The following is a 14563-nucleotide window of genomic DNA, read 5'->3' as shown; positions in this document are numbered from 1 at the left end:
ATATATCTTGTTCATGTGAAGGTAGAAGATGGAGAAGTTACAAAAGCACTTATCCCTCTCAATCTTCCCATTTCTACGGGAATTATGAGACATAGTTTTCTTTATGACTTCTCCATCTTCTACATGCACTTGAACAATATACGTACGTCAACATTCAAATTTCATTCAACACTCTATTCTTTGAGTTTAGTAAGTTGTCCAAGCCAAGCCATCCTAAACATCAAATGTGCCTAGTTCTTTTGTTTTGATAAACCTAGAATCGGAATACAAGAATGATGAAGAAAACGGCTCAAAATCCCCACAAAATTTTATAGTCATTACGAGAATGGTCATCAAATTTGCCACCAAAATCCAGAATTTGACCCTTTTCAATCACCACAGCGCAACTTACGTTAAACATGTTCACTACCACGTCAAATAATGCATTGTCGTGCATAGCAACCAAGACAACATGTGATGGTAAACTTGTTCCATGCAAGCCATTCTCCCTCTATTGAAGTAAGTCATGCAATAAATTAGAAATAGTACACCTAGTATATCAAGAATATAACCATTTCGGAACCCAAAACTTTGGAACTCGATTATTTGTACCTGCCAGCTTACAGGCATAACTAAAATTTACAACCAAGTAATATAAAAGAGTCGATGCACCATTTTTGGTCCATTGATAAGTTAATCAAAAACTACTTTTAACAGAATGATGTCTCACAATACATTCCTTCTTCTTCTGTACCGTCTTACATATTGGAAATTCAAACGAAAACAAAAAGAAAACAGCTTACAACCATGTAAAGTGATAAGCAGTCCTGAATTCCCACACCACGTACCAAAGAAAACAAAAGTTCAACGCAGCTCCTTCTTTAACATGAGAAACTTCTTAAGAACCAAAAGCCTTTCTTTTAATTAATCCTGTAAGACGAAGGATAATCAGGTTAAACATATAGATCATTGCAAATGACACGATCGGCAGGATCCTATACACAAAAGCACATACTATCATATCTTTATTTAGGTTTATACGTATAGGTATTAAATACTGAGGTTGAAAGTTAAATCCCAGCTAGAAATGAACGTAGAATCCTAAGAAAAATCCCGTCATTTGGGAGTTCTGAATCACAACCTACTATCAACATCAGTGAAACATGAAGATGCGGTTAATAGGAGAAACTTATTACACGGAAAAAAGCACATGCAAGGTAGACTTAAATAAGGCTTGGTGAAGGAATGGGAGAAAGACTTCAGAAAAATCATTCAAAATTTACTAAAGAATTAAACTCTACTTCTATAACTCCTTTTTTTTTTTTCACATGATGCGTCTCAAATCCATTATGGACAACGGGATGAAGAAAACAGTATATAGGGGGAGAGCACCCAACTTGAAACAAGATCCTAGTTTCCTAGATCTAGACAGAGAACATTTATATTCTAAGAGAACTTTAAACCTCGTCTAACTCAACCTATGCCAGATTGGTTTCAACAAGCACAAGGGTCCACAGTCAAGGTGGCTGGCAGGATATCGAAAAGACTACAAACATGATAACAAATCGATGGTAAGAGTAAGTGGTAGCAGAATCATTCTCTAATTCCTTGTGAGATGCCGGCCTACCTCATACAGCCGCTAGTAGCCATATCATAACCAATTTCAAGATAATAATAATCAAGGCTTGGCCTTTTTTTTTTTCTTTTTTTTTCAGCCTATCTGGTAAGATAGGCAAAACTTCTTAAGCTTTTAAGTCGACATCTTGAACAGTCCTATCACAAACGTTTTCTCATCACTAGAATTGTCTATCAGAAAGCAAAGCCACCAACGGCTATGTTGTTTCAACCACAACATAAATGTTCATTACAGTGCTGATGAAATCTATTTTTGAGCTTCCAACTTGATTTAGTAAAATTACAATAAACTATAAACCAACAAAAATCAAAATTATTACCATTTCTAACAACAAAATAGATGTGCCCCTCCCAAAGTCTTTACTCTAATATTTGAAAGAAGGATTGTGCTCACTCCGAACATCAATGTGAGAAGTTAGCTAAACAATTAGGGTAATGAGCACAAAAGAGCAATTTATGCAGCCCCGAACTCTCTCCAAATATAAGTTCCAACACAAAATGTAGCGTAATCACATTGCAATATACCATTTCTGAAATCACAACTACTTTGAAAACCCTGAGCACCAACAAAAGTGAAGGCAATGCAAAGACAAGCACATCATATGAAAACACACAAGAAAAATAAGGGGGGTAATTCATATCAACCTTGTAGAACCCGCATTGATATTCCGATGAAGAATCCGACCCTGACCCGAATCTACACCATCAATCAACTCCCTGAGCCCCAAAGTGGTCACCTTCTCTTTATCTTCCTCCTTGGTCTCCTCTTCACGAACACCACCACTTCCGCCGCCGCCACTTCCACGAGCCTTACCAATCAGCCTCTCAAAGTAATTCCCATATATATACTCAGGGGTGTACCCGTTCTCTTCATCGAAGAGCATGATATGCCCATGCCACTCCCAAACCCGATAGTCCGAACCCGATTCCTCATGAAACCCAACGCAAATGTGGTGCTCCCCGATCGTGACGGCCTGACCCGAATTGGGCTTGAGGGAATCGGTCTTGCCGCTGAGAACAACCCGGATGATCTCCTTCTCGAGGCGGGATTCTTCCTTGGCGAGCTGGGTCTTGTTCTCATCGTCGTCGTCGTCGGAGAGATTGGCGGCGTCGAAGAGGAGCTCCTCGAGGGTTTGGGAGAGGAAGGAGTTGTTGGTGGGGGGTCGGATTTGGAGCCTGCCCATTAGGGTTTGGAGCATGAGGTTGTCGAAATTGGTGGTGTTGGTGAAGGAGCTCATGGTGTTTGGATTTGGGTTCCGACTGGGGAAATTAGGGTTTTAGAACATCGCCCTTTGGAAGGAAAGGGGTTTTGGGGTTTTGGGTTTTTGCGGGATGGGAACGGAAGGGTTTTATGCCTTAAGCTTGGAGCTTGGAATATTTAAAGGATTTTATTTTTTTTATTATGTTGACGATTGAAGATGGGTTTCTGCCAAGTGCAGAGTTCCGATGGAAGCACGTGGATTTCGTAGATAAGCACATCGTGGCTGTGACCTGGACGTTTATCACAATGTCAACCTCCGACTGTGATTAGAATAGATAGGTGTGATCAACTGGGCAAACCTTCGGAGGAGGATTGTCTGCCCTCCTAGTTTCAGTGCCCTTCCATGCCCTCCTGATTGTGTGATCACGGTTAAGCCACGTTAATATTTTATATTACTATTTATTTTTGTCTTATTATATCTATAAAAAAACAATATAAAATAATGATGTGGCTTAACCGTGACCACACAAAACAGGAGGGCATGGAAGAGCATTGAAACTAGGAGGGCAGACAATCCTCCTCCCAAACCTTCTTTGATATTGGGTTCAAGTCGATTTTTTCTTAGTACATCGATATTTTTACATTAGAAGAAGAAAGAGAAGTTTGGTTAAATTATACAATGAACAACTTAATTTGGTATTAAGGTTAAAAGGTTTTATCACCGACTTAAGTTTTGGGTTCCAAGCCCAAACATTTACATGCGATTTTACCATCAAAGTGTTATAATTTAAGTAGATAAAATCGCAATTTAGGGCATAAATATTAATACGAATAAAATAGTACTCTTATGTCCACTGTCTTATTTTTTCATGTGAGTGGACATGATAGCGCTCCAACTAAAATGTGTTACTACAAATGAATGGATGATACCACAGTGACTGTGATTTGGATCTCTCGTGAGAGAAAAAAACATAAAACAAAACAAAAAACAATGAAAGCGTGATGATTACATACAAAGTTATATTGTCCAATTCGAGCATTTGCACAACATTGTTAGTACGGTGAGAGTAAGGGTGTTGAACGGAGACTGGCTGCCCCAAAACACGTTGGCATCAATGTTAGAAAATTGTAGTGGAGAAAGGAAGACATGGTCATATATTACCGGTGAGTACTAATTCTGAAGTTTGACTGTTTATTTGGGATGCCAATTTGCAGACAGCTTGGATGTATTAGTTGCGGTTGTGTGGATTGATACAAGTAACGGATGTGGGTGGACTTGATTCCACGGCATACTACTACAAGTGGTTTTTTTTTGTTTTTTTTGTTTTTTGAGTAAATTATAACAATGATCCATCAATTTTAATCAAATTTGAGCAAAGGTCTCTCAACTAAAAATTCATTACCATTGGTCTCTCAACTCATCAAAATGTGTAGCTATGGTTCTTTTCGTCAATTTCGTCATAATTTTGTCAAAATAAGTTATGTTCAAAGGACCATTGCTATAATTTGGGTTCCTCAACTCATCAAAACGTGTAGCTATGATCCTTTTCGTCAACTTCGTCAAAATTTTGTCAAAATGAGTTATGTTAGAAGGACCATTGCTACAATTGAGTTAAAGTTGAGGGATCAATGCTCCAATTTGGTTAAAGTTGAGGGACTGTTTCTCCAGTTGGATTAAAATTAAGGGACCAATGGTAATTAATTTTTAGTTGAAGAACCATAGATGCACGTTTTGATGAGTTGAGGAGCTAATAGTAATGGATTTTTAGTTGAGGAACCATTGCTCCAATTGAGTTAAAGTTAAGAATCATTGCTAAAATTAAGTGGGTGCCTTGTTGCTAATAGAATCACCGTTTTTTGAGATAAAATCTCAAACATGAACGAATTTATTCAGCATGAGACGCTTCACCATTAATTAGATATTACTCAATATTCCGTTTTACTTACAAATGGAAGGTTTAAAATTCAACCTGCACAGTTGGCAAGTACGACACTAATGGGATCACATGAAAGGGTCAATATTGAGATTCAATCTCGGCTAAGAGTTAAGCCTTCCCTCGAACCGATTATTTCATCGGAAAATCATAATTTGAAATTGGTAACAAATGATACATTTGAAATTAAGCATTTTACAAAATGAATTGCTCCGTTACATCGACACAAAGAAAGCAAATAAAACATGTTTCTCCAACAAAAACAGAAAGGGAAGACTCAACTCAAGAGTCACATACCAAATGAAAAAATAAAGGCATAAACCAATATATATATCAACCCAGACTATTTTCCTTTCTCCTTTCTCCTATCATTTTCGTCGATACCATTACTATATAAAGGGTTTAAGACGCAATCCCAACTAGAGTCTGGAGCATAAGGCATAAATGTCTGCATTAACAACCAAATAATACAGTTATTTTTCATAACAGAGAAACGAATACATAACGTTCCCTATATAAGAGTAGTGATAGCACCATGTTTCATCACTTGCACGAACAACTACCGCCTGAGGCTCTCCACAATGTAGTCCGCATAGAGGTTCCTATCACAACGAAACAAAGAGAGAGATTAAGATTATACGCCATTCGTAGAACTAAACAAACCAACGAGAATGAGTAATGTTATACACATGGACACTGGTTGACGTCAAAAGAAATTTAGACAGAGGCATAACTTGTATCCACGACATTCTTGTAAGACTATCGACAGTTTAATTCATAGACAAAGAGGTAGTCATATGAGTGTGCGAAGGTCAGACAGGATTGACACTTACATGGAATGCTGGATTGCGTCAAAGGCAGTAGCTGCAGGGAGAAAGTCGTCAACTGCAACTTCTTTGTTTTCATTTTTCTTGTAGTCCTCAAAGAAGCGCCGGATCTCAGCCAAACGGTGAGGTGGGAGCTCCTTGATGTCATTGTAGTGTCGGTACTCAGGATCATCAGCACAAACAGCAATGATCTTGTCATCTTTCTCACCCTGAATAAATGAAAAGTTAAAAACCTTTGTGACAAATTTAAGATAACAACGCGTTCTGTCTTCATATTTACCTGATCAATCATAGGCATCAGGCCAATAGCTTTGGCACGAAGAAAGCATCCAGGAACAACTGGCTCCTGTAAGATTTTTCAAGTGTCAAAACAAATCAGATTGAGGTTCCGCTTACAAGCATCAGCTTTAAAATAAACCAAATGGATTTGGAAGCTGTGTAAAGTTACTTACAAAGATAACGCAATACTTTCAAAAACACGATTCCTTACAAATATGGCAAATTAAGCCCAAATTTTTTTATATGATTATTATTTATTTAATGAGACATGCATATGATTGTCTCAGAGCGAATGATAGGACATGGGTAGTATGTGCCCAACAGGTTGATATCATATTCAGGTTTTCATTGCCCGATATTCATGAAATAAAGTTCCAATATAGCATTTGCAGCAGAAAGAAGCATAAAAATACCTGCATAATAATCAAGACATCCAAGGGATCATTGTCCTCACAAAGGGTACGGGGGATGAAGCCATAGTTGTGGGGGTAGACAACAGATGAGTACAATATGCGGTCAACCTACACATAGAAAAAACACCCGTAAGCAGTCACACTCAACGTACTAAAGTTACCAGGAAGATTAGCTTGGCACAGATATTTACCTTGATGAGTCCAGTTTTCTTGTCAAGCTCATATTTCACCTTGCTTCCTTTTGGGATTTCGATAACCTGGATGATTAATCATGTTTCCACAAGAACAATGGTCAGTAGAGTGACAAACACAATTGAACACTCTTGTGAATAAGTACTATTGATGCCATAACTATTAGAATTGCAACATGAAAATTGATTATTTAGAGAATAATGTTAACAATAATTTTCCGGAAGATTAATTAAATATCAGTAAATGTCAAGAATGTCTCCAGATTCTGGATAGCTGGTCAACTCAACTTAATCTAATATGACTTCCTAAGTTACCTTTTTCAATTGGGTAGTCATTCAGGTCAAGATATAATCACTATAAGTTCAACTTAAGTACAGACTACAGAGAATTCAAAATTTGAGCAAAGCCGAAGATAAATCATCAAAAAATTTAATGCATCAAACAGTTATTATGATTCAATATACTTACACAGTTGAAAATCTTAGGAGCTCCTGGTCCTGCATTGATATGGAAAAAGAAAGAAGACAAGTTTAGACACAGGTAATAAGATAAAAGAAATGAAGCACGACGAAGATGGCTACCAGAGATACTGCTTACCGATTTCAAGGTCATGCCATGGGTGAGCAGCGATAGACCTCCTGGTCATGGATGAAAGTATCCTCTCATTAAGAGGTGGATGCGAGGAGTGATCATGATGATAGGTGACATGGGATTCCACAACTTTTTGAGGAGGCTCAACTTTCTGAACTGTCTCAATTGGTGGAGCCATATCTACAAGATACATAAACCACATGAACTCAGCAAAACAAAATATTTTGAATGCGATTTTTCGATAATGTTTCATGGAGTGTGCCACACAGGCACTAAACACAAGTCTCAAAAGCTAAGATCTAGAATAATCATTTATATCCCGTCAGATACGATTATGAGTTATGATTGAAAATCTAAATTATTAAAACAAATTGAAACTTTTTCCTTCGAAATTAAAGACCGAGATCACATGAAACTAATGCAACATTTCACAATTTAAAGGTCCGAAGCTATGAGATTCCAATCATCCAAATGACAAAAGGCAGTAAGTAAAAGAATTACTTTCTCACAACAAATCCAAAAATGCCCATAGCTCTAAAATTTTGTAAAAGCTCACTTTTCTCTTCAATTCCGGAGGATAAAATTCAATAAAATAATCCAAAATAGCCTCGTAAAATTGACTGTGAAGGAAAACGTTTCCAGAAACGCGTCAGCAAAGCGTTTTATTTCAAAGAGCAAAGGAAACGGAAAGGAAAACTTTTTGACCTAAATACACAGAAAATCCGCGTCTAGACCTGCCAAACAGTAACTCTTTAACTTAACTGAAAAATTAAGAAAATTGCAATTAATCCAGAAGCCGAAAACATAAACAATTTCAGAGCGATAACAAAGAGCAATTTTAGATATTAACAACTAGAAAGATTGATCTCTGAAATTTACATAAATTCGGCACAATAATTCATTTTAAATGGCGATTAACAGTAATTAAAACGCAAACATGGAGCGCGCGCAGCGAAAGCAAACGCATACGAGCAGCATAACGAAATCGAAGAGAAAAAATCAGATCCGCGAACAGAATAAAAACAACGCGAAAATCAGCTAGAATGCACAGTTGACCAAACGACGGCAAAAAAAACCTACGAATGCATTATAAATTTGACCAAGTCGACGGATTCTGCCTCGGAAAACCGAAGAGAACAAAACCAGATCCACAAACACAACAAGAACGACGATCAAATCAGCTAGAACGACAGTAAGGTTGACCAAAACGATGCAAAAAACAGCGAGAAATGCAGCGTAAATTGAACGAAACGACGGTTACGGAGTCGGAAAAGCTAGGCGAGAACGTACCGGCGGAGGAACGGAGCTGAAAATCCGTCGGCGGAGCGAGGAGAAAGCTTCGAGAGGAAGAGAGCGCAGATCTAAAAAATTGAAAGAGAGGAAGGAAGTGGGGTGAATGGGGCGCTCAAGCAGAATATGAAAGGAAGAAGCAGCTGTACGTGTTCCCGCTCTCTTTGTGCTTTCCCATTTAAAGGAAAATAAATAAATAAATAAAATAAAATAAATGAAAAGTTAAAGTGAAAATTTCCCAAGTTTTGGTGCTCATGGAATCCGGATATTCTGTCCAACCGAAATTAACGTGTTTCCAGCTGGCATCGATGTGCTACGTGGCGGGTGGTTATTGGTAGGTATTTGGTCCCACAGACGGACAGAGACGGTATTCCTAACGGTCGTGAGGGCTTTTTTACTGGGTTCGCTGCGACATCGTGAATCGGACGGTGAGTAGTCTCCATGAGACAAAACGTATCCGGGATTATGTGGGTGGGGAATCGGGGATGGTCTAGCTGACGGATCACGCTAATCCTAGGAGAGTTGGATTGGTGGGAGAGGAGATGATGTAGGTGTTATAGAAGAATCATAAACGTTAAAAGTTATATGACAACGTCTAATTTATCACTTAAATAATTTTTTATTTGATTATTTTTAAAGATGATCTTTAAAGGTCGTCTAAAAGTAGATAGTTTTGATGATTAGATAAAATTGCGAGATCGTAAAAGGGAATAAAACGATAAAAAGATAAGATCTAAATACGGATAATATGATTGCGGTGTAGATGACTTTTTCTATATACTCTTATTTAATTTTCTTCATTATTTTTATTTAATTTATTGAATTTGACGATCCATATAAACAAGAGCGTGCAAAAATAGAAAATGGTGCATGATTATAATTTACTTTGATATATTAAGGATATGGGCAGCATGGTTAATATGGTATGAATCTAGTATAAGGCATAAATAAATAAAATTTATATCTTCACGTGTAATTAGTGTTTAAAATTTATTCGATAAGGTCAATATTGTTAAAAAAAATTAGAGAAAGATATAAAAATGGGGGGTGAAGTCTCATATCGAAGAAAATCTTATGTTTAGGTTAAAATCGATAGATATCATCGATATTTCTGACACGTCTGTTAAATATCGAAAAAACTTTTATATTTCGTCCAAACCAATGTTTGATCTGTCGCTATTTTTGCAAATCTTCATATCAATATTTCCACACATATTGATATCTTAAACACTTAGTGTAATTTAGAATAAAGCAATTTGTACATATTTTTATGAGTTTTGCTAGAGAGACCACACATTTTTACATATTTAGTGTACTATCACATATGCAAGTGATGCATACAACTAACATTTAATAAAAATAACTCATTAATGGACGTGATATGTATATATCACTATCACATCATATGATACAAAAATATGATCTTCCTAATATTTTCATATCCTTATTTACTATATAATATGACAAGTGATTGTAACCGCTATATAATTTTAATTTTAATCTCAGTAAATATGAATGTATCTACTTGAATGCTTCACATATCACATCATAATAACAGTAGTAACGATATAATAGTCACACATAAAATAATAAAATATACATGCATAATTTGATTGATAACACTATGTATAAGTGAGACAGTCAAACGCTAATAGTCATTTATGAAAGAGGTGACGTAGAAGCAACGAGAGCCAATGGGGGATCATCGTTTCCTCTATCTTAGGCATGTGGGTGGTGTGTAAGAGATGAGTGGGAATGCCTATCCATTGCTCCAAAAGCTCCGACGCCCCATTTTTGTTAGGTTTGACTTTTGATTTTGCTAATACCAACTACTCTTCTTTCTTTATTCATAACTTTGGATAGATTTCACATACGAGTAAATTGTAATAATAGTTCTTTAATTTTAATCAAATTAAAATTATGGTCCTTTAACTAAAAATTCATTACTGTTGGTCCCTCAACTTATCAGAATGTGTAGCTATAGTCATTTTCATTAATTTCGTCAAAATTTTGTCAAAATAAGTTATATTGGAATAACCATTTATATAATTAAGGTCCCTCAACTCATCAAAGTGTGTAATTATGGTCCTTTTTATCAACTACGTCAAAAATTTTGTCAAAACGAGTTATGTTGGAATGATCATTGCTACAATTGAATTAAAGTTAAGAGACAATTTCTTCAGTTGAATTAAAGTTGATGGACCAATGGTAATACATGTTTAATTGAGGGACTATAGCTGCACGTTTTGATGAGTTGAGAGACCAATAATAATGAATTTTTAGTTGAGAGACCATTACTCTAATTGAATTAAAGTTAAAAGACTATAACTACAATTTACTCTTTCACATATTTTTATTGCCACTGTTTCGTGGAATAGTCAAAATTTACGTTATAGATTCGGTCGATGCAGGACACGATGGTAGAATTTCGGTACATAAGATTCGGACTCTTGGAATTAGGTCAGTTTAATTGACCTGCTGGCGAATGGTTCAAGAAGTAGATTTTAGGAAAGATAAAACACAGACCGTGTCAATCTCAAGGACTTCTTCGTGGCCAGCCATTATGTACCAGTTTGTTCATTTGTCCTTTTTTTTTTTTTCTTCTTCTTCGCTTTGGTTTGAGAAATACTTATATGACCGAGTGCACCGTTATGTTGTCTATATAAGTTGTTCTCTTTTAAATTTTGTTTTGATTATGCATGAACTTTTGTATTTTATCAATTTGGACTCGAACTACAAATGTCAATTTAGAATATCGAACTCATACCTTCTAGGATGTCGTTTAACTTCAACAAATGTCCGCCTCAAACATCTTTTCATTTGTCTGAATTAAGCTTCATTCATATAGAAGAAAATAGTATAAGAGATAACTTAAAGAAAAGTTGTTAGTAGGTCAAGTGGACAAAGAAGCCCAAGTAGAGGAAATGATCATCGTCTTCACTACAATCACTATGAACCTCACGAATCCGCTGTTCAGGTCAGCTGTTATGAGGTCAGCATAACAAAATACAAGGGCCATAAATAAATCCACATATGCAAATATATGTGTCTAACTAGAGAGCAAATTAAATTTAATATCTAATTTCACAACAACAAATTAATATGCGCAAAGAATACACTAATTTGCCTCTAAAAAAACTCAGCAAAAGAAATAAGCAGCCATACCAACAACTATACTCACCACTCGAGGACGAGCAAGGGGAAAATTTTGATTGTACCATTTATTTGTACCATCCTTTGTATTGTTTCTTTGATAGAGATGTGTTAGTAGGCCCTCTACCTCTAATAGAAATGATACAAATGGTGGTACAAAATATGTGACCAAACGAAAAATGCTCTCTTATTACTTATCAGACACTACGACACATCACATGCTTTAGGTCAAGATGACATTTTTATTGATGTAGTAAAGTTACCATGAAACCGATGTGAAGATCCATATATAGCATTTGACTTACTTACCTGAAAATGATGTTACTAAATGGTGGCAATGCTAGTGAGATAAACTTAAATGAAACGAGTTTACTATTAGATGGCGTCTTCAAGTTCAATACTTTATTGTTATGTGTAAGTTTTTATCTACATGACAGTGCGATATTAGAGATGCCACAAATATAATAAACTGGTTCTGTGTAAGTTGTTATCTGTTGAGACATCTATTCGATTATAAATTTCAAATTTGTCTGAAGAAGGATTCCTTGAAAAACTTAACTTGAACATGCCTGCATCAATACAAAAACAAAGGGATCGGAATTTGGGTGAGGAATCTTACTCGCAAATTTCTAACTTTGATTTTTCCTCATCTAGAGAATCGATACTTCGGAATTCCTGCGCCATGCAATATTCCACTTTAATTCTATGCTTTTAAATATGCTGACCAATTTCATATCGTTTTTTCTTCATTTATTTTTTAAATCAGAAAAATTAAAATTTGCTCGAATCTTTCTCATATGGCAACAAATATTGCACTAAGAATCTTGTTTTACATGTGTAACATCAATCGTATTCATGAAAATGAAGTGACATAAATACGTATTTATCACGTATTAAAATCTATAAAAAAAATTGTAATTTTAATGGTCCACTTGTGCATAAGTGAACCTAGTCAGTTATATATTGACAATATAGATGAATTCGAACTGTTAATGTACTGCAAACCTCACATACATCAACGATCAAAAATTACGTAAACAACTAACCTTACCACAACTAAACTTCTGAACTACACAGCTAAACTTCTAAAGTACAATTCTAATTATTGTCCTTTTGATGAAGTGATAATTGTTCCATAAATTGGCGAATGCGTCTTGAATTGCCTTTGGGTCTTTGTGCGGATTGCGGAAGAATAAAGTATGATTGGAAAGAGCTAGCCAGCCGACACAGCAAATTGACTGGTAAGAAAACCGATCGTCCATCACAACTCCCACATAAAAACAAACTTACAAGTGGAAGTGCCAGAAGATAGAAGGCTTTCAGATATTAGGGAAATGGATCATGTCTGAATCCTTTATACCAAATTCAACCAATCAATTAATCTAGACCTTTAAAATTTGATTTAACGGCTACAAACAAGAGTCCCTTTAAAAATTATAATAATTTTAGTCGTTTGATCAAATTTTAAGGGCCCGAATTAGGTAATTGGGTGAATTTGGTGGAAGAGATCCAGAGATGATCAATTTTTTATATTTGGCAGAATTAAGGATGGGATTGACACATGGCACCTCATCATCTTTTAGTTTTAAGTATCAAATATTTATAATTAAAAAACTGCTAGTATTTTAACTTATAGTTTGTTTGTATTCTTATTTGAGTAATGCTTGGGGAATTAAATTTGTAAACTAAATTTTGAAAACTAAAAGATATGGACGTTGATGATTGGTTTATTACTTAAGCATTGATAAACGTGTTCATTCCTATTTGTGACAGATTATTTAGTTTGCAAATTTAATCTCTTTAGCATTACTTTTCTTATTTTATTTGTAAGTAAACGAATAAAGTTGCTTCATATAGATGACGAGTTCAATATTAATGTACATTTTTTATAAACAAACGACATTATTTACACTAAAGAGGTGAGGGGAGTGAGACTCAACCTTACACTAGGCTAGCCATAATAATATGTTTTAAATTCGTCTCTGGCGATAATCGAGTCTAAGACCTCTTACTTATAAGTGAAGATGAATACTACTAAACCATATTACTAAATAGCAATATAACTTTGCGTTTAAATTCTCACATTCCTCTTCACTTGTGAGTGAGAGGTCTTAGGTTCAATTCTACCCAAAAACGAATTTGAACCACATCCAACTAATACATGTGTCTTTTGTGATAAAACCCCACATTTGACAGATTGTGCAGGTGGTAATTACCAAGTTGTGGATAATATCAGTGTTGTTGGAAGTGGGCTTATGACTCGTCTCTCTGATAATTCTACATGTTATCAGAGCTAGGGATCAGGCCCGTAATGTACTGCCACATGATGTGTGGGTCCCGTTGGCTCCATTCGATGATGGTGGGTCCTTTTGCCTTGCGTGTAGGGTGAGTCCCTTTAGCTCCATGTGTTTGTCGATGTATGATCTCTCATGTGTGACTCAGTAATTGGGTCTCATGTGAGAGGGTGTGTTGAATCCTACATCAGTCGTAGAAAAACAAAAATAATAGTTTAAATATCATAATCTCATTCTAACTAACACCGAAATCTTTTGTGATAAAACCCACATCTGACGGATCATGCAGGTGATAGTTACCAAGTTGAAGATACTATAGTTGTTGTAGGAAGTAGGCCCTTGGCCTATCTCTCTGATGATTCTACAAGTCTTAGTGCAAATAATATCTGTTGTTTAAAAGAAAAAAATATTCTCCCTTTCCAATTTCGGGCATTTAAAATTATATATATATATATATACATATATATATATATATATGTACGTATATATATATATATATGTACGTATATAAAGGGACGTACTGTCTGAATGCATAGGTGGCCAATTTATTATAATTGGTATTTTAATAAGAGTTGGAAGGTGCGCAGAAGTCTTGGAATGCAAGCGGAAGGGTACCTGAGATTTATTTTTGGGCTGTTTTAAAATTATTAGTTAGTTGGCATATTTTATATGTTGATTTTGATCTGAAATCTTCTTAGAATGTGCGAATGCGTGTTACACTCTTAGTTGGTAGGAGGCATACATGACAACTAGATCTTTGCACACAAAAAATAAA

At 35.7% G+C, this 14563-nt stretch overlaps 2 protein-coding genes across 2 annotated transcripts; both read right to left on the bottom strand.

The window, feature by feature from the left end:
• Window positions 1–553: 553 nt before the first annotated feature.
• On the bottom strand, window positions 554–2982 carry LOC126594019 (uncharacterized). The gene is made up of 2 exons (XM_050260218.1): window positions 2260–2982; window positions 554–909 (listed from the first exon to the last, which is right to left on the bottom strand). Exons 1-2 carry the CDS (start codon window positions 2850–2852, stop codon window positions 900–902), a joined length of 603 nt encoding a protein of 200 aa, XP_050116175.1. The 5' UTR covers window positions 2853–2982; the 3' UTR covers window positions 554–899.
• A 1921-nt stretch (window positions 2983–4903) lies between these two features.
• Window positions 4904–8510, bottom strand: LOC126593912 (soluble inorganic pyrophosphatase 4-like). Its single transcript, XM_050260083.1, has 8 exons — window positions 8342–8510; window positions 7058–7231; window positions 6929–6957; window positions 6460–6525; window positions 6269–6376; window positions 5857–5922; window positions 5583–5785; window positions 4904–5351 (listed from the first exon to the last, which is right to left on the bottom strand). Exons 2-8 carry the CDS (start codon window positions 7227–7229, stop codon window positions 5309–5311), a joined length of 687 nt encoding a protein of 228 aa, XP_050116040.1. The 5' UTR covers window positions 7230–7231; window positions 8342–8510; the 3' UTR covers window positions 4904–5308.
• Between the last annotated feature and the right edge of the window lie 6053 nt (window positions 8511–14563).

Source organism: Malus sylvestris, chromosome 12 (assembly GCF_916048215.2).
Source record: "Malus sylvestris chromosome 12, drMalSylv7.2, whole genome shotgun sequence".
Taxonomy (NCBI): domain Eukaryota; kingdom Viridiplantae; phylum Streptophyta; class Magnoliopsida; order Rosales; family Rosaceae; genus Malus; species Malus sylvestris.
This window is presented reverse-complemented; position numbering and strand designations above follow the sequence as displayed.

What these genes read in the sequence shown, in the direction of transcription:
- LOC126594019 (XM_050260218.1), bottom strand. Translation starts at nt 2,852, where the DNA reads ATGAGCTCCTTCACCAACACCACCAATTTCGACAACCTCATGCTCCAA.
- LOC126593912 (XM_050260083.1), bottom strand. Translation starts at nt 7,229, where the DNA reads ATGGCTCCACCAATTGAGACAGTTCAGAAAGTTGAGCCTCCTCAAAAA. An exon ending in ATGTCTTGATTATTATGCAG is followed by an intron (nt 5,923 to 6,268) that starts GTATTTTTATGC and finishes AAAATCTTACAG; the next exon opens with GAGCCAGTTGTTCCTGGATG. An exon ending in GACGCAATCCAGCATTCCAT is followed by an intron (nt 5,352 to 5,582) that starts GTAAGTGTCAAT and finishes TCGTTGTGATAG; the next exon opens with GAACCTCTATGCGGACTACA.